Genomic DNA, 19877 nt, shown 5'->3' on the forward strand with positions numbered 1-19877 from the left:
CTCTCTCTCTCTCTCTCTCTCTCTCTCTCTCTCTCTCTCTCTGTGATGCCTGTTCACAAAGTTGCACATGCATGTGGAGGTGGACCAAGGTTGATGCCAGGAATCATCCTGCATTGTTCTTCCACATTATTTATTGGGGCAGGGTCTCTCAATCAAATCCAGAGCTCACTGATATAATTAGTCTCTTGCTCACCAGCTTGCTCTGGGATCCCATCTCCGCCTCCAGAGACTTGAACTATATATAGGCAGGCTCCCACACTCAGCCAGCAGTGATGTGAGTGCTGGGTTCCAAACTCGGGTCCTCATGCTTACACAGCAAGCATTTTAACTGCGGAGCGATCTCCCCAGATTCTTGATTGTTTCTGAGACGGGGTCTCACTCTATATTCCAGGTTGGGCTTGAACTCACCGTGTGATGGCTAGTTTCAATTGTCAATTTAAATAATGAGAATACTCTGGGAAGAAAGTCTCAAGGAGGGATGGTCTAGACCAGGCTGGACCGTGTACATGTCTCTGGGGGATTGTCTTAATTCCTTAATGGATGTGGGAGGACCCAGCCTGAATGGGCGGCACCATTCCCTAGTTTGGGGTCTTCAACTGTGTAAGAGTAGAGGGGGCCAGCTGGACCCTAAGCATGAAAGCATTCATTCTCTCTCCGCCTTTGCTGTGGATGTCATGTGACCAGCTGCCTCAAGTCCCTGCCACTGGGACTTCTCCATGAGAAGCTCTACTCCAGAACCCTTTCTCCCCCAAGTTGCCTCTTGTCGGGGTGTTTTCATCACAGCAACAGAAATGAAACTAGGACACCCCAGCTAGCCTCCCAGCAATCAATCCTCCTGCCTCCGTTCCCTGAATGCTGGGTTTACAAGCTTAAGCCACCATGACCAGCACTGCTGTTGTGACACTCAGAAAGGACACACCTACCACTACATTGGGCAAAAAAACTTAACTCTGATGCTGAGTTTATCGTTAAAGGATTAGAGACTCAGCAGGCCGAGGCTGTCTTGCTCACACCTTCCATCCCTGAAACTGCCCATCCCCGGCCCCCAGATAGGAAGAAAAAAAAAACCATAATAATATGGGAGTTTGCTGTGAGAAAACCATGATCACCTTTTTAACTGTACCCCCTCCCCGCCCCCTCGCAGTGAAAGAAACCTTTCTGGCCTACGCTTAGACACTACATATGTAGGCCAGCTGCTAAAAATAAAAATTGAAAAAGGCATTCATTTTAGATCTAGGTTAGCAGGGAAATATCTCTTCCCTAAATCCCCTGCTTGTGCCCCCACACTGCAAAAGAGCCACGTCTCCATGAACCCCAGGCCACAGGGAACCCAGCTGTGCAGTGTGGGCAGGGAGTCTACTCCAGACACAGTAGTGGGTCTGCTTCTCTTTTTTCTTTTTCCTCTTTCTCTCCTTCTCACTTCCTCTCCTCCCCTCTCATTTATTGAGACACACCTCACAATTAGCCTAGACTGACTTTAGAACTTTTATAATCCTCTTGCCTCAAGTTTCCGACAGATGTATATTGCCACAGGTGACTTGCTGCGAGTTTTTTTAAAAAATTATCTGACCAGGCATATTAGCTCAGACCTGTCATCTCAGCCCTTGGGAAATAGAGGCACGGGATCAGAGAACTTCAATACCAACCTTGACTATCTAGTGAGTTCAAGGCCAGCTTGGGCTGTGTTGTGGTTTGAACTGGAATGGCTCCCATAGGCTCAAAGATTTGAATGCTGGTCATTAGGGAGTGGCACTACTTGAAAGTGGCCCTGTTAGAGGAAGTGTGTCACTGGGGGTGGGCTTTAAGGTTTCAAAAGCCCTAGCCAGGCCCAGTGTCTCTCTCTTCCTACTCTCTTCAGATCCAGATGCTGAACTCTTTGCTACCATTTCCGTCAGCAGACTGCCATGCTACCTACTATGAAGACAATAGACTAAACCTCTGAAACTGTAAGCCAGCCCCAATTAAATGCTTTCCTTTATAAGAGTCATCATGGTCACGGTGACTCTTCACAGTAATGTAGAAATGCATATTGTCCATTGTGGAATAAGGTCACTTTCAGCAAAATTATAGAAACAGATGCAGAACGGGAATGTAGATATGAAACACTGGAATAGAGGCTATAGTTAGGATGCTACCTGTAGGTGAGCGGTGTGGCTCACCTGCCTAGAATCCCCCAGTGAGGCGCTGGGGTGTGGCTCAGTGGTAGAGCCCCTGACTAGAATCCCCCAGTGAGGGGCTGGGGTGTGGCTCAGTGGTAGAGCACCTGCCTAAAATCCCCCAGTGAGGGACTAGGGTTCAACAATAAAATGTTTGCCTAATATGTACAAGGCTTGGACTTCAGTAGCAGCAGCACCTCCCTGCTCCCCATACATGTTTTAAGGATAGGCTTTTCCCCCAATAGCATTTAAAATATACAATATCCAAGGTTGGGAAACAAGACTTGCCAAAGCGTTATCTCCAAACATCATAAATCTTGGGTGAAAACTGAAATAGCTGTAAGGGAGACAGCCAGTATTTGGCCCCAGAATTTTAAAGGAAACAACACATCTGAGAACATTTAAACCGCGCACATACAGGTAGAGGCAGAAGCAGGGAGGGACCTGCAGTGACCCGGCTGGCCGGGAGTAGGATGGGGGTGGTAAGCGACTGCCTGTGGGGATAAATCTCTGCTGAGGCAAAGAGCAGGTCCTAAGTCGTGGCCTGCACACCCTGCCGCTGGGCTTGGTTCCCTGAGCCAGGCTGTTGCGAGTATCTCACGACAATGAATAAATGAGGATTACAGCAATTCATCAAGGGCAGGAAGGGAGGCGCCTTTGCAGCAGTGGGACAAAGTGTATGAAGAGCCTCTGTGTACAAGAGGCACTGAGAGGGACAGGCGCCAAGCCGAGCCCTCCTTCGTATTCAGAACCAGTTTATCCCCATCTTCTCCTAAGGTCTCTGAGTGACTCAACTGTGCACATGAACCCAGGATGCAAGTACAACCCACAGCCGTCCACAGGCCACAGGGATGGAACACAAAGATGGTCTTGGAAGGGCAGTGATGTCACCGAGAAGCCATGCTCAAGGTGAGCCAAAAGGAGGGGGAAGACACTTAGCGCAAGGTTCCAGCGATGAGAACAAAGAGCTCACTTTTAGTTCAGAATCATGGCGCTGGGATGATGGCACCAAAGACAGAAAGAGAGATAAGCAGACACAGTTTGGAAAAGATGGGGACATTGGCAGGATGACATTCATGCTCACAGGTAGCAGGGTATGTACATGCACCTGTATAAAGGTGCATCGCGAATGTGCACATATATGAACATGCAGTGTGTGAGTGTGCATATGCATGAATGAGTGTACTATGAACGTGGACCACAAATGTGCATATATATATATATATGAATGCATGCCATATTTATGTCCATGTGTGTACTTATGCATGTGTGCAAGTATATGGGTATAGGTGAATGTGTGGTGTGTGTACGTGAGCATGTACTGCCACTCCTATGGGAGGCACGCACATGTGTCCGTGTTTGCCTGTGAGTATGCATGTCCCAAACCTGCATAATGCTAAGCAGAGATGCCCTATCGGCCATACGGGGAGAAGCAGCTGTGGGCTGTCTGCAGGCACTCACAGGAGCCTGCAGAGAGGCTATGAGCAGCAGGATCACTGACCTAGGATGGAGACTTTGCTGAGGAATTCCTCGTACATCTTGCGTTTCCTCAGAGTGCTTCCCTGTGGAAGAAAAAGCAGAACACAGAAGATGGGTCTCCAGTCTCAGTTGGCCTTTTGACACTTGCAGATTTCTCTCAGAGACTGATCTCTTCAGAGGAACCCCATTGAGCAAATCAGTGTGAGCCTGTATCTCTTATTTCCTGCTCTTCATCTCCTGTCTTCTGAAACAACTTCCAGCACCACCAGAAGAAACCCCAAGCGAGTCCAACCCTGTGCAAGGCACCCCAGTGCATGGACCCATGAGGTTTGAAGTTTCCAAAGGTGGACACAGCTGCGCCTGCTCTGCTCTTCCCAGGCTAGACTCTAACCTGTAATCTTCCTGCCTCCGCACCCTGACTTGAATCACAAGGATGCTCCACTGAGACGCACCTTCACAAAGCCTTGGGGCTTCTGGACAGGTTGTCAGGACAGCCAGCCACCCAGTGGACCTCCCAGCTCCCTCGGCCATCTATAGAACAATGGTGAGGGAGGCTCACGCACCCTGCCTGGCCATTGACGAGCTGACACAGATGTCCTAGAGGAGCTCACCCTGCTTTTCTATTGTAGCAGCTGGGGCTCTCTTATTCCTGAGGTCAATACCAGTCTCTGGTACTACAGCCCTCCCTCTGTCTGCTCACAAAGATGTACACCGAAAGATGTCAGGGAAGGAGAGATGGATCCGACATGAGAGAGGACTGATGCATAAAGGTTTGCAAATGCCTGAGGCGCTCCCTAAAGCATGTCTTTGGAGGGGCATGCCCCAGTCTCTCCTAAGAGACTGGCAATCTCAGTCCTTACACGGGGTGGCGTTGATAGTATAGATGTTCGTCATGGGGCCTGACGCTAAGCTCTAAGCACATCAGTACAATCTGCAGCAGCCCTAAGGGGGCAGGGAGCAGAAATGGAGAGACCAACACATTGCATGCTCAGAGCGGAAGCTTCAGGAGTCAAGAAAAGTCAGAGTCACAGATTTTGCCCTTCTCTGGGCTAACAGGGACAAACCCTGTTCGGTGGCTCTGCTCTCCGGCAGCAGGTTCAGTCCAGTGTAAAAGAGGTTTGTGGCTCCATCGCACAGGAAATAAGGGTTGCAGCAGGAAACCCCTCCACACAGGGTATGGGGCAGCCCATGGACCTGAACTCAAAGCCATGAGCCAAAGTTAGTGAGTGTAGCTCTGCTAAGGGGGTGGGGGAGGACTCCCAGGAGAAGGACTGGACTGAAGACATGTGGCAATCAATGCTAGTCCCTGGAAAGCTATGACAAAAATATGAGCAGCGATGAAGTGAGGAGGAAGGGCCCTCGAGGCTCCAGGGCAAACCACAGTTTCCACAGGGTCAGAGCATGGGGTTCTCCCTAGCTGTGGACAAGGTCAACCTTTGTTTGCCTCGAGATGCTCATCTCCTGAGATCTCAGCATCCAGAACAGACTAGGGGCTGACATGGACTTCCCGCTTTCAGAAAGAATGTGAAGCTTACTGCTTCCTGAGGCCCACACAATAGTGGAGGTGAAGGTATAAGGGTATGGATGCCCTCCCATGCCCTCCTAGGGCCTCACATGGCCAGGCTGAGTTTCTGAGGGATGGACACTTCAATGCAAAGGAACAGGGTAAATCTGGGTGTACTTTTCATGTTACTAGACCTAGGGAAATGAGATGTTTCAATCCGTTGTTACGAGGACAGAGATTCAATATTTAAGTTGTTGTTGCTCCTCATGGTAATGGTGGTGATAGTGTTGTTGGCAGGGATGATGATGGTGATGATGGTATTGATAATAGTGACGATGGTTTTGATAATGATGGTGATGGTGGTGATGGCAGTGATGATGATGCTGATGGTGGCAATGATGATATTGATGATAGTCACAATGGTGGTGGTGATAGTGTTGTTGACAGTAATGATGATGGTGATGATGGTATTGATAATAGTGACGATGGTTTTGATAATAATGATAATGATGGTGTTGGTGGTGATGGCAGTGATGATAATGTTGATGGTGGCAATGATGCTATTGATATCACAATGGTGGTGGTGATGGTGGTGATGGCAGGGATGATGATGTTGATGGTGGCAATGATGCTATTGATAGTCACAATGGTGGTGGTGATGGTGGTGATGCCAGTGATGATGATGCTGATGATGAGGATGGTGATGAGGATGGTGATAAGGATGATGATGAGGATAATGATGAGGATGGTGTTACTGATGCTGGCAATGGTGCTGATCAATGGTAATAGTAAAGAGGGTGGTGTTAGTGACTGTGACCATGAAGATGATGGTGTGAACCTTCCTGGGTAACCTGGAGAAGGGCTCTTGGAGAGGGTCCGCACATTGTCTTTCCAGGCAGAGGCAGCCCATCAGTGCCCATGTTCTTGGAATAATCATGTCCTCTGCAAGGTCTCAGGTTCTTCATCAGGTTCATGACCCAGCTGCTGTCTCTAACCTGGACCCCCTTTCTCCCTCTGTGACATCAAACCACTGATCAGACAAAGCTGTCAACACCTCAGCTCAGAAGCTGAGGCTCTTTATTTCCTGTTCTGACACAGGAGGGCATCAGCCGGAGACAAGACCCTAATCATCAGAAATGGGATGAGTCATGCTCCAGATAGGTACCGAGGGGCACCAGCCCCCTGCAGCCCAGCCACTCGAGGCATAGTCAAGACCTTGCCCTGGCATAGCCGCTGATGGACCCCCACATCTCCGAGAGACAGCTGTTGTATCTCTACTGGATTGGAAACAGAAGCCCAAAGAAGGTCCTGTCCACTGAGTTGGGGGCTGAAACTGCTGTCCTGGAGCTCTCTATGTAGATCAAGCTGGCTTCTAACACAGAGATCTGCGTGCCTCTGCTTCCTGGATGCTGGGATGAAAGCCGTGTGCCACTACACCAAGGTTCTTTTCTTTGCTGAAGGATAGTTTCATTCTGTTGCCCACACTAGCCTGGAACTCACTGTCATCCAGGCTGACCTAGACCCTGTGATTCTGTCTCCAGCCCCCCCTTACCCCCCCTCCACACAAGTGCCAGAATTACAAACATGAGTTCACACAGCCTGTCATACTGCAGCTGTGTCCATGAAGCCACTGCTATGTGCTGTAACACGTGATCAACCTCCATTCTCACCCTGGACTGGGAGGCTCACACACCCTGTGCCCAGGCGTGGGGCTGGCAGAAAGCAGAGCTAAGGTGGTCCAATCTGTCTGATGTCATAACAACAGTATCATCAGCCTCCCATGCTCTGGTGCAGGCGGAGTAGCCAGCAGCAGCTGTGTGCAACCACACAGGTAGCTTCTAGACAGGCTTCCATGCGGGTGGAGAGGGCTCGATGTAGACAGACATGCACGGGGGTGGGGCTAGCTGCCACAGAGGAGTCCCTGGGTGCCTATCAGTCAGTGGCAGAGACAGCTCACTGCTCTCTCTGCAGCTCAGTGCCCTTTAGGACACTCAGAGTGTGATGTTCATGGCTGGGTACCTCTTAAAGATACAAGTACCCACAGTCCAGTCAAAGCAGGATGAGCCAAGAGAGAAATCTATCCCTGAGTAATCATGTACCAACAGTGAAAGGGTGATGCCTATGGGGAAACACAGAGGCATTTGCAGGCACCAGAGCTCTTACCAGCCAGACCCTGCCACCCTGACTTGAGGACCCTAGAAGGTATGGTGGACAGCCCAGGAAGTTCCTACTTAAAGACCAGTAGTCGGGTGTCAAGGGAGAAACCAGCCTTGCATAACAGTTGGGGGTGATGGAGGAGAGGAACATGGGGGACCAAGAGAAGGGGTTGGGCAAAGCACAGGGTGAAGCGAGAACAGTGCTATGGGACTCTGGGGCACACACTGAGGTGGTGGGTGTCATGACCAAGATTCATATGCCGGCAGGAGCAGGGGGTGAGTGTAAGGTAGTGTAGGGATACTAACAGAGCTTGGAGGGGCAGCCCATGAGCATATCCAGTGACGAGCCTGGGGGAGGTTGGAGGATGATGAGCTTGCTTGAGCTCGCTGTCAGAAAGCCTGGGCTCGGGCCTCCATTCTCAGTGACTGCTTGAGTTCTGTTTCCTCATCTGCTCAATGGGAATATTAAAACCTGCCCCAAAGGGTCTCCATGGAGACTGACACACAATACAGTGACAGGACCCGAGCTCTACCCCCAACCTTGAGCCTCAACTTCTCCCTCAAATCTGATTCAAACCAGCACTGATAAGCTGGCTAAGTTTCAATCCTAGAAACCCAGAGTCACATGTTGATGTGGGATTCCCCTCTGTATGCTGTGAATACGTTTTATTACCATTGGTTAATAAAGAATCTGCTTTGGGCCTATGGCAGGGCAAAATAAAGCCAGGCGGGGAAATCTGAACAGAGATACAGGGAGAAAGTAGGTGGAGTCAGAGAGAAGCCATGTAGCTGCCAAAGGAGACAGACACCAGAACTTTACCTGGAAAGCCACAGCCTTGTGGCAATACACAGAATAATAGAAATGGGTTCGTTTAAGCTTTAAGAGTTAATTAATAAGAATCCTAAGCTAATAGGCCAAGCATTGTTTTAATTAATATGGCTTCTGTGTGATTATCTCGGGTCTGGGCAGTCTCCGCCCACAGCATGTATGTCCCTAAGATGTCGACTTCCTAGGGAAAAACCCATGATGGTTAATCCTGATGCTCAGTTTGACAAGATCTAGACTCTCCTAGTAGACAGACCTCTGGGCATGTCTGTGAGGGAAGTTCCAGTTGGGTTATTCATAGGAGGATCCATCCTAAACATGGGAGAAACCACCACTATTCTATGAGCTGGGGTCCTGGACTGAAAAAGGAATCTCTCTCACCTCTCTCTCTCTCTCTCTCTCTCTCTCTCTCTCTCTCTCTCTCTCTCTCTGTGTGTGTGTGTGTGTGTGTGTGTGTGTCTCCTTCCTGACTGTGGCCCATGAAGGACTGTACTTAAAGTCATGAGCCACAATAAACCTCCCCTCCCTTAAGTTGCTTTGGTTAAGTATTTTGTCAGAGTAATGAGAAAAATAACTCAGTTCCCAACAGGGCTAGGGACTCAATGTCCCGCATTAAGTTGTCCTCAGCTGTCCAGACCTTGACGGTTAGATGATGGTTCTGCCAGCGGAGGCTGGAACAAGTCTGTTCCCATGACAACACGATGGCACAATTGGAAAGCCAGTGTCCAGGCTCTGGTGACGCAGAACTATTGTGTCTGCTGATGGGTGCGAGTCGGGGTGGCTGCGGTGGCAACAGCCTGCTCAATGACCTGGCCCATACCATTTTACTGCTATCCAGCCCTTAAAAAAGGCATCTCTTTTGAAACCGTGTAGTCCCCACTGACCACCTAGCAATTAAGCTCTCCCAGCGGAATGCAGGCAGGTCGTGACCCAGGAACCTCAGATGCTAATGTTGGTTCAGTGGGCAGGATAATGCTGAAAATGTCCTGGAGCCTAGGGAAGTGGTCAGCCAGCAGGTGAAGCCAGACTGCTTTGTTCCTACGCTGAGCCGTCACCTGCTAAGCCTCTTGGTGACACCGGGGATTCCCAGTTTAGTAGGCTTTACAGCATGCAAGATGGCTCCAATGGGGCTCAGCCTAGGAACCTGTCTGCAGAGGCTAGCTCAGCTTTCTCCCCAAGTAGCCAGCTTGGTCCAGGGCCTTCATCTGCCTGTCCCCCTGGCACCTGCAGCGTGGATGTCAATGTGACAGAATCTAGAGTCACCAGGGAGTCTCAGTGAGGGATGACGTTGGTGTGGGTTACTCTGTGAGCACATCTGGGAGGGATTATCTTGATTGTGTTAACGGAGCTGGGAACGCCCACCTGGAATGTGGGCAGCACCATTTGATTAGTCCTGAACTAAGGCAAAGGAGTGACCTTGTACTGGGTTCCAGTTTTTAGAGAGCACTCCTTGGCTGTGGCGAGGAGGTGACCAGCTGCCTCTGGCTCCTGCTGCTGTGACTCCCCGCCATGATGGATGGGACCTCAGAGTCAGAGCCAGAATAAGTCTTTTGTCCCCTAAACCTTTCACTGGACTATTTTGTCACAGGAAAGGAAACCTCAGCCAAGATCCTGACCAAGACCATGGGCCTGGGGACACCGAAGGGCAGAGCACAGACTCGCCTCCCACGGTCCCTAAGGTCTTTCCTTGCCCCCCCCCCACACACACACCTGCAGAGACTGCCTTACTCTCAAACGAACTGGCATGAGGCTGGGTTAGAGGATCGTTGTGTGGACAGGAGAAGCTGGTGGTTGCCAAATATGCAGAGGGCCCACTTTGCTAAGGGTGTTCCAGGTAAGACAATGAGACCAGGGATCAAAGACCCTACCCCCACCCCACCCCACTCCACCCCACCCCCCGCGCGCGCACACACACACACACACACGCACACACACACACACACACACACACACAAAATGCTGAGAACAATACCCTGTCCATGGCAAACTCTGCCTACCCCATGGCTCAGAAGAACTGGAACCAGGGATGTGATTCTAGCTCCCAGCACAGACTGTCCTAGCTGAGCCACCTTTGTTACCCAGGACAAGGAGCTGGCCCTGACAGAAGGTTCTCTGTCACCTGAAGCCTCGGAGCACATATCCTACCCCCACCCCTTCACTGCAGCATAAGCAACGGTTCAGAAGAAATTTCTCAGCCACTTTTGTGCATGTAGTTTCTCACTGCCTTGGGGTTCTCACTCTGGGCAAGGGTGGAGGGGTCATCTACTCCCAGGCTGTGTGAACCCCTGTGAGTTACTGGGTAACTCTAAGCTCATCTCAGAAAATTTAAAAAAGAGATAGGCGGTGCATTGAGATTGCAGGGGTCACACCACCTATGCTATGAAGTGGAGGAAGCCTGGTTCTTGGCTTAGAGAGTCAGTAAAGAGGTGGGTCCTTCAGAGTCAGTGGCATTAGGAATGGGGACCCATATCTGCTTAGGACACAAGTTCCCACGGACTCAGAACACATCATACAGAGGTCTTGGAAGACCCCCAGTATGACTTCTCCTGCACAATTCAATTTTGTATATGAGACCCTCACCCCCGCCTTTGGAGACAGGGTGTCATGTAATCCAGGCTGGCCTCAAAGTTGCTGTGTAACTGAGGATGACATTGGACTTAGATGTTCACCTCCTGAGTATTAGAATTATAGGTATGGACCACTGTCCTGGTTTAGGCAGTGCTGGGTATGGACCCCAGGGCTTTGTGCCAATTGAATCATATCCAGCCCCTCTACTAAAAATTCCTAACACACTAGCTGCAGACACAGGTCCCCAAAAAGGGGCCGACGAACAGAGGGCCCAAGGCTTAAGTAAAAGGAAAGAAACTCGTGGACTGTTGGTCTCTGCTGAGCCCTCACCTGAGTCCTACAGGTGACAATGCCCCCAACTCTGCCCAGCACTGGGCACTGTGTCCCTTAGACAAAGCAACAAGGAGAGACACTTAGGAAACTTCCAAATTAGAAGTCACAGACTTCCAACTTGAATATGGAGTCTGAGCTGACCTTGTGGGCTGTAGCTAACTCCCTTGGGACACTGGTGACTCTTCATTTTCTGCATCTCCCACTGTGAGTCCATGCTAAGGCGGGAGCCCTCAGTGGGGGTGATTTGGACGTATCCAAATCTGCCTAGACAGGGATGGGTGTGGACAGGATTCAAATTCTCCACAAGAGCTCTGCCGATTCTGGAGCCCAAAGGGGCTATTCTTAGTGTCCGGGGACCCGAAATTAACCCAAAGAAAATGCCAGTTTCTTCTGCGATTTGAGAGCATTCCTGAATATAAAGTCCTGACCACAAAAGTCCCACAGCCAGCAATGACACAGCGTAGAAGAGACGGTAGGGAAACAATGCTTGTGCAACTCCAAAGCCAGGTGTGCTCAGAGGGGACCGGGACTGTGTCCTCTGGCAGGGTGGGAGGATCCCCCATCACACCCTCCCACTGGGACAGGCAGGTCCCTGCAGATCGGGAGCATGTTGGCGACAAAGGACGATGGTGCTGTACCGTCTCTTCTGTGTCTTTGTGCCCACAGCAGTACGGGAGCCCTGACGTGCCAAGCATGCTGGCCCTGGGGACAGCTGCCTTCCAAGACTGTGCTGGTCCACGAGTGTGTCCTACAGAAGAGCTGGCATCACCTCAAGACAACAGAATGTGCCCTCTGTACCTCAGTGACTGGGCACATGGGCTCCATCCTGAGCTATTCTGGGGAACACTCTGGAACATCTCAGCCTATGGCCACTCTTCAGTTCTCACTGGGATGCCCAATCTGGAGTCCCAGTCGGACCAAGGTCCCTCTGTGACCCTAGCAGCTCCGTGTCAGAGGTCAGGAGGGTGGGCTGCAGAGGGGGCTGTGGGGCCTCAGGATGGAGCACTCCTGACTCCTTAGGATGAAACTTTCCTTCTCTTCTCATGGTGTTCCCCATACAGGCCGCGGTACTCCAAGCAGCAGCCACCCCCAAGACCTGTGTACACTGTGTCCCCATGGTGCCTTTTAACCTTTACCCTAATGTCATCTTGGAAGGATTCTGAGTTTTATCCTCCATGTGACCTCATGGTCCTAAATGGTAGGACTGGAGATCCAGCCACTACAACCACATTCTTAAGTCTCTGGAAGGAGAGAACGGGGGATTGCAATAGAGATTCCCAGCTATCTTCCTGTTTTACATGGGGAACACAATAGAGACATTCCCAGCTAACTTCCTGTTAAAAAGCTCCCCAAACCTTTTCTGATACTTTGCACTCATGGCAAGGGCTGTGTCTACTAGGCAGACACATCTTGACCTGAGCCCCGGGTTTCTGGTAGTGTAGACTCTACTGCCATGCCTCCTCCCCTCGAGCCCCTGGTCAGGGTTCCACTCACCATGAGGATGCGCCTGTAGCTGTCACGATCAATGCCCCAGAGCTTGAGGTCCGTTTTGGCCTTCACGGTGGCTGCTCTGGGGGTGCCATAAATGAGAGCCAGCTCTCCGAAGCTTCCCCCCTCACTGATGTTGGTAACCCATTCGCCGTTCACATACACCTTCAGAGAAAAGAAGAGAAAGGCCGTGAGACATGTGTGTCACAATGACTGCTTCCTCTACGGGGAATCCACAGTCCATCCTAGTGAGAATTGATGGGAGCCTTGCAAAGCTCTTGGACCACATCTTGCACAATCCTGCTCTGGACATAACCACAGGCTAACCACGCTCCAAGGAGCTCTCATCCCACCTCACCCCATGCTACTCAGAGCCACACCTGGGCAGCACACAACATCAAAGAGCAGGTCAGGACCAGAGGGCAGAACACAATGTGTGCCAGCTACCTCCTGGGCAGCTTGCCCATCCGGGGATCACCTCACAGTCCCTCTGAATCCCAGTTTTTCTGACTGAACCCCAATGAGTTGTTCTACCATTATACATAGACCCAGACGAACATCCTGTCTCTTGCCTTTCCTGTTTACAAAACTGCCTGTCCTCTCTGGCAACTCAGGAGTCCCTCGGCTTGAGTATCCCTCTGACCCCCCTTGTCCCACCCCTGTGGGTGCACACTGACTGTCCCCTTCTCCTCTGGAACTTTGCCACCAAGGCAAGTACCCAAGTCTTTTGGCCAGTGGCCTAGCTGAGACCCCTGGCCAGGCATCACTACCAAGCTGCACCGAGAAGAAGCCGGGACAAGATTCCCTTTCAGACCGCGCGGGCGACGCACCCTGCACAGAGTGTGCACTATGCACAGACCTTGGGGGGCCCACACCCAACCAGTACACAGAATGGGCAGATTGTTCATTGCCGGGGCGATTATGCAGCTCGGTTACTATAAATTAACACAATGCATGCTTTCTCCCTCAGCGTCTCAATGAGCATACAGAACCGTTCCCACTGCTAAAACGGGTGTGTACCCGAAGAATGGATTGTGATGAATCATGGAAGCGATTCTTTTTGAAATCAATGTCTCATTATCCGGTAATAACTGAGGCACAGAGATTTCTGTCTGAAAGAGAACGCCTCACAGGTGATGGTTGTAACGCCACAATGAAATGAGCAAGGCATGGAGAGGGACTGGCTAGCTACAAAGATGGGTGGTTGGGGAAGTCAGGGCCTCCCAAAAACAGGACTCTACCAGATGGGACGTATGCTCCTCCCACCTGGCCTGGTGGGTTCCCCAAACCCCAAAGGGAGCTAGGGTGCTTGGAGAGGAAGAGGCAGGTACATTTTGCCCTTAAAAACCCTCAAAGAGGATGTCATACCCTGTCACCTTAGGCTGAGGCAGGTGGATGATGGGCTCCAGACCAGTTTCAGTTATAGAGGGAGGTCTTATCTCAAAAAAACCAAACAAACAAACAAAATCAAAACAAACAAAAAAGCAAAAAGTAACAAAAACAACAACAAATCTAGAGCCAAAAAGATCCACAAAGAATCTGGAAACAATGCCACCAAATGCTATAGTGAATGAGGAAGGGAAAAGAGGGGGAGGGGGTGATCTGGGAATTCAGACACGAGTTTACCCTTGTCTGAAGAGGGAAAAGTATACCCTCAGGGCCTTACTTCATTTCCACAACCCAGGAAAGGTAGGGCACAGCCTCCCCTCTGGTCTCAGAGCTGGCATTGCCACCTTGCCTAGGCTTCTGCAGGACCCGATGCATGGAGAGTTAACTTGCAGGTGGCAAACCCCGCCCCCCCGATTCCAAGCATGTAGCTCAGTGAAGATGCACATCCCTCCCAGGACCTCCTCAGTGCCATCCTCAGTCTGCCACTTGGTTCCTTTAGTCTTAGAGCCTAAATGAACTTGGGCTGTCATAACAACACGATGCTGCCGGGATCATTGTTTTTATTGCTTTTTGTGGTGCCAGGGGTTGAACACAAGGCCTTGCACACCAGCCCCCTCACTGGGGGATTCTAGGCAGGGGCTCTACCACTGAGCCGTGTATTTAGCTTCTCTCTGAAGTATTCTAGACACACACCTACTACTGAGCCATATTCCCAACCTCTCCCCTTTTTGAGACAGACTTTCCCTCTGTAGTCCATGCTGTCCCGTAACTTGGCAAAAATCTGTTGCAGCCTCCAGAGACCTGGGCTTATAGGCATGCACTACCACCCGGGCATCAGAAGCATTCTTCTGGTGAATGTCCTTGCTTTGCTCTGACGAGGATCCGAGGCATCATCCGTTGTGTCAGGCACACCGGTTGGCTCAGCGGCAGCACGTGCTACTGAAGCATTTCCTAGAGGCTGCTCTGACCCCACCACACTTCTGTCCCCATGTGTCATCTTGGGCTGAGTCGTAAGTACAGATGCTCTTGGGATTGGGAGAGGTGTGTAGGACACATGAGTCCCCACTGGTGAGTTGCCAGTTGGCTAGTCTCTCTCTTTATAGCATAGGGATGGAGGAAGCCCCCCACCCCAGTGACTATCCCAAGTGGGAGAAGGGACATAATGCCACCTTCCCCAGATTACTGAGCCTCTGGGAACACAACATACCAGCTGATCAACTCCTGAAAGGAAGAGTAAGTGTGTCTGCCCTGGGACATGACCAAGGGAGCAGGGACCCTCTACAGTGACTACCCTCCCTCACCCCAGAGCCTCAAGCCTAGGGGATCCCTCACAGTGTCAGAGGAAACCATTGTGTCCTCCAGGGCCACCCGGAGGACAAAGGGCCATCCTTCTGTGCACACTGGCCTCTGTCACAGCTCCTCCACCCAGCTGGTACGCAAAGGGGCTACTCTTGTTTGGTTCCAGTTTTTGTTTTTTCTTCCTTTAAGAGAAAAATGGTGGGAGGCCCCACTGGGCTACATTATGCCACACTAGGAGCCAACGGTTCTCCAGCTGAACTGGCCTCTGCCGTCCTGCCCTGCTTGTCTTCCTCCTTCCTGCCTGTCCCTGTCCAGCCTCTGCTCAGTGAGAGGCCCTCTGACCCGGGAGCCTTCTCACCTCTAAGGAATCTGCAATAGATGACTGATTCCCATCCGCAGTGCAGCATCCGAATAGCAGAGACATGGGCCATAAGCAAATGCCATAGATATAGAAAGCTGGTGTGGGGGCCCACGCGTGCTTGAGAAACCTAGTCTGGGGAACTGGGAACATAAGGCTAGCCTAGGCTACAGAGGCTCTGTCTAAAAAAAAGGAAAAAAGCAAGGCTGAAGAAATTGTTCAGCTGATAAAGCATTTGCCTTGCAAACTCAAGAACCTCTGGGCATGGTGGCCTGGGGAGAGGGCGTCTGGAGAGAGAGCGCTGGGGGAGAGGGTGATCTCTGGGGCACATTAGTCTGCGCTCCTACAGAAATCATTGAGTTCTGGGCTAGTGAGAGACTCTGTGTTAATCAAACAACAAGGAGGACTGACAGGATGCCTCCACAGAGAAGTACTTGCCACACAAGCCTGACGACCTGAGTTTGATCTCTGGGACCCATGTAAAGGTGAAAAGAGAGGACTGATTCCACATTGGCCTCCAGATATGTGGTGTCAAAAGCACCCCCCACCCCACCCCACCCCACCCCTCTCTCTCACACACACACACATGATACAATAAATAAAATTAAATTTACAAAACGAAATGGATGGTACGTGAGGAATGACAGGTTGATTCCTAGCTTCCATATGCATGCACACACACATGGACACACGCACATTGCACACATATGTATGAACATACACACTAGACAAAAAAGAAGGGAAACCATAAAAACTCTGAATTCAGACCCCTGGGGTGGCCTAGACTCTGCATGCTTTTAGGGGACTCATGCCAATGCCTGTTCAGACTGTAGTGTGCCCAAAGGTAGCCAGAGGCGGCTGGATGGCAGAAGGTCACCTGTGCCATAAAGTCTTGACAGAGTGCCCAAGGATCACTGGATTTTTGGAGCACCGGGACTCCAGGACCAGTAAACATCACCCTCCTGGCGCAGATGGACCAAGGTTGCAATGGGCCCAGGGGTGTGGGCCAGGACCAGCTCCGCCTCCCTTCCCAAGCACTTCAGATCAAGTGTGCAAGGTAGCAGTGGGGTAGTGAGGACGATCACAAAAGCTGGGGCACAGGATTTTCATTCCTGGTCTATGTCCCCAGACCACTCCTGGGTAGTCATCAGGTCAGTGAGGGTCCTGCTCTTCCTTGGAGCCAATCCATCCTGGGTGTGGCCCTCTCTTGTTCTTCCTCAAGTCCTCATGCAGTTCCTGGGAACCCTAAGACATGCCATGTCAAGACCCCAAGTCTGGAGTTAGCTGCTGATTTCCGCACCCCAACATGAACCCCAAAGTGGAGTCACATGAGATCTGAATGAGCCTAAGAGTCCAGGGGACTGCCAGCACCGTGCATCCTGGGTCACCCATCCCCACTAGAACAGCACAGCATTTGGGGTGCCTCAGACTCTAACACCCTCAACTCTCCAGGCACACTGACTGTCAGGCAACATTCAATACCCTGTGACCTTAAGAGGCTACCAAGGACCTCAGGATGATGTGTTGTGTAGGTAAAATAAGCTTGGGAGATTCCAAGCCATGCAGGAAAATGGCACAGCCAGCTCTGCATTCAACGAATGCTTAAATGAAATGTCACAGCCCGCCGGGCGATGGTGGCACACGCCTTTAATCCCAGCACTCGGGAGGCAGAGGCAGGCGGATCTCTGGGAGTTCTAGACCAGGCGCTAGTTCCAGGACAGGCTCCAAAGCCACAGAGAAACCCTGTCTCGAAAAACCAAAAAAAAAAAAAAAAAAAAAAAAAAAAAAAAAGAAAGAAAGAAACGTCACAGCCCTTTGGAAAGCAGGTCTCCAGGAGACATTCACACATTCATGTTCACTGCAGCATAGCTTACAAGAGCCCATAAGGATGCTCAGAGAGAAAATGTGGCACATGCCCACAGTGGAATACTACTCAACCTTAAACGGAATGTTCTGACACATGCCATCGTGTGAACAGATGATGGACCTGGAGTATGTTTTGCTCAGCTACAAGAAGACCCAGGATAGATGCTGTATGACGTCACTATGAGGCCCCAGGAGAGTCAGGTTATTTTTAGATTTTTATTTTGCCGTGTAGGGGTGTTTTGCCTACATGTAAGTCTGTGCAGGCAGAAAAAGAGGTATGGAACCCTGGAACTGAAGTTACAGACAGCTATGAGCTGCCATGTAGACGATAGGAATGGGATCCAGGTTCTCTAGGAGAGCATCCAGGTCTCTCCAACCCCCGGAATCAGATTTCTAGGGGTAGGAATTAGGAAGGGGAGAGTCAGGGGCTGGGGTGGGGCTGTGGAGCGATTGATTAAAGGGGCCAAGAGAGAATCAGAGAATCAGTAAGGCAGTTCAGGCAGGAGGAGGATGGGAAGGCAGGTCAGTGGATAAGAGCTCACTGTGGGACTGTGAGGACCTGAGTTCCATTGCCAGAAACCATGTTTCATAAAGTCAGGTGTGATGGTATGTGCCTGTAATTCCAGTGCTGGAGAGGTGGAGGCAGGTGGATACCTGAGGTTTTGTGGGCCAGCCAAGCCTGATTGACTTAAATGTCCCCGGCCAATGAGAGACCCTCGCTCAAAAAAGAAGGTGGGCAGTGACTGATAAAGACACCCGAGGTTAAGCACTGGTCTCCACAGACATGTGTCCTCCACCCCCTCCCCTACACTCACAGAGGAAAGGGTTCTGCCGATGGGTCATGGTGACAGCTGCATTGATGACCGCATAGTTCACCTCAAGCTCTGAGCACTTGAACAATTTAAACATGCGTGCTCACCCGGAAACTCTGGCAAACTGAATAGCCCCCAGCCCGACTCCTGGACCAAACAGTGATGCCCAAGGACGCCTGGCTCCTAGGGGCACACCATGCTGCCAGGAAGGGAGGCACCTCTGAGGTGAGACCCTCTTCTGAAACAGGAGGAATCCTGCCTACCTAAAAGCCACAGGGACAGCATGAACCTTAGAAAGGATGGGGGGACCCCCAAACAAGAAGTCTAAAGACAACCAGGGAAGACTCTGGGCCCCACTCCCAACCTTGTGTGCTGGCAGTTGAGAGTCCTTTTCGGCAGAAATGCTGTGTTCCATGATTAAGATAAGTTGGAAACTATTTTTCTACTACTAGAAAAAAAAATGGATTATAGCTCTTGGCAAATGTACACACATTGCCTGGCATTTTACAGAGTCTCTGTGGAAAGCCATGATTTTAACCAAGACTGAATGTTAGGCCTTTCTTCCCGTGGTCCTCTAGGGCACTGTTAGTGGGAGGACAGTGTCCATCCTGGAGGGGTGCTCCAGAAACCCTAGTGCACTGGCCTGCCTGGAGGGAGCGGGGTGGATTTTGCCTGCAGGGGTGAAGCTGATGACCTCCCTCTCATGTCCCCACCCAGGTAAAGGAAGAATCATTGCCGACCTGGTGGCATCCTCACAGATCTGCCTGGCCTGAGGGGAGGCAGTCACACAATACAGTGCTGAGGCCATAGAAGCTTCTTGAGAGTAACCACAGCATTATAGTCATGTACACCCCATAACTCAGCAGGGACAGACATGCCGGCTTCTCACTCCCAGCCCCTTACTGGGCACTCTTTGATTCCTTTAAACGTGGCCTTCCTTGACGGCTCCTGTGTGTTTACCCTGCATCTCCCACATCATAGTCCAGTCTCCTCTGTGCCCAGCCCTGTGGGTGCACCCTGCCGCCCACCCCTGTTCCCACTGGAAAGTCTGAGAGATTGATGGAGGTGTTGGGGACTTTTGCACAGCTCTGTGGGGAGGCGAGGCCGGATGCACCCACTCACAGGTTTGGTCTTTGCACCACCCGCAGCCTCTACATCCTAAACTCAAGGCTTTAGCCAGGAAGCAGCATCCACCCACGATGCCCAGACATCCTGGTTTGGCCAGCCAGGGTCCAGCAAGGGCCGCTAAGCCGCCTTTGAACCTGACCCTCCCGGCTGGGAAGGGAGGGACAGAGGGCAGATCTGCCGAGACAATGTATTTGAAGAAGTGCAGTTTTGTGAAGGTGAACTCAGTTTTTCCTCCACAAAATCGCCTCCACATGCCCCCAGGCTGGCAGGAGACCAGCTAGAGATCTAACCATCATTGGAAGGCAGTGGGGCCAAGCAGAGGCCGCGGAAACTCCCTGCCTGGCCACTTGTGGTATCACTGGAGCCAAACCGGGGGCGGGGGGGCTGGAAGGGTGCTATTCAGATAAGCTGTGACTTTGGGGATCCTCAGTTCTGCCTTGAAAGGGTGGAGTTGGGGACATGGGATCCTGCCAGTCCATCCACCTCACGCGCTGCATTCGAGGGCGGTCAGACTC

The 19877-nt window shown here is 51.2% G+C and overlaps 1 protein-coding gene across 4 annotated transcripts in view; it reads right to left on the reverse strand.

Moving 5' to 3' along the window:
• Window positions 1-19877, reverse strand: part of Prkar1b (protein kinase cAMP-dependent type I regulatory subunit beta) — a 141477-nt gene that overhangs the window by 20608 nt on the left and 100992 nt on the right. For all 4 annotated transcript variants that reach the window (XM_013353799.2, XM_013353798.2, XM_013353797.2 and 1 more), the window contains exons 7-8: window positions 12517-12675; window positions 3658-3718 (exon numbers count right to left, since the gene is read on the reverse strand). In XM_013353799.2, coding sequence (XP_013209253.1) covers window positions 3658-3718; window positions 12517-12675 — 220 coding nt within the window. The remainder of the gene's footprint in view (window positions 1-3657; window positions 3719-12516; window positions 12676-19877) is intronic.

This window comes from Microtus ochrogaster, unplaced genomic scaffold (assembly GCF_000317375.1).
Source record: "Microtus ochrogaster isolate Prairie Vole_2 unplaced genomic scaffold, MicOch1.0 UNK16, whole genome shotgun sequence".
Classification (NCBI taxonomy): Eukaryota; Metazoa; Chordata; class Mammalia; order Rodentia; family Cricetidae; genus Microtus; species Microtus ochrogaster.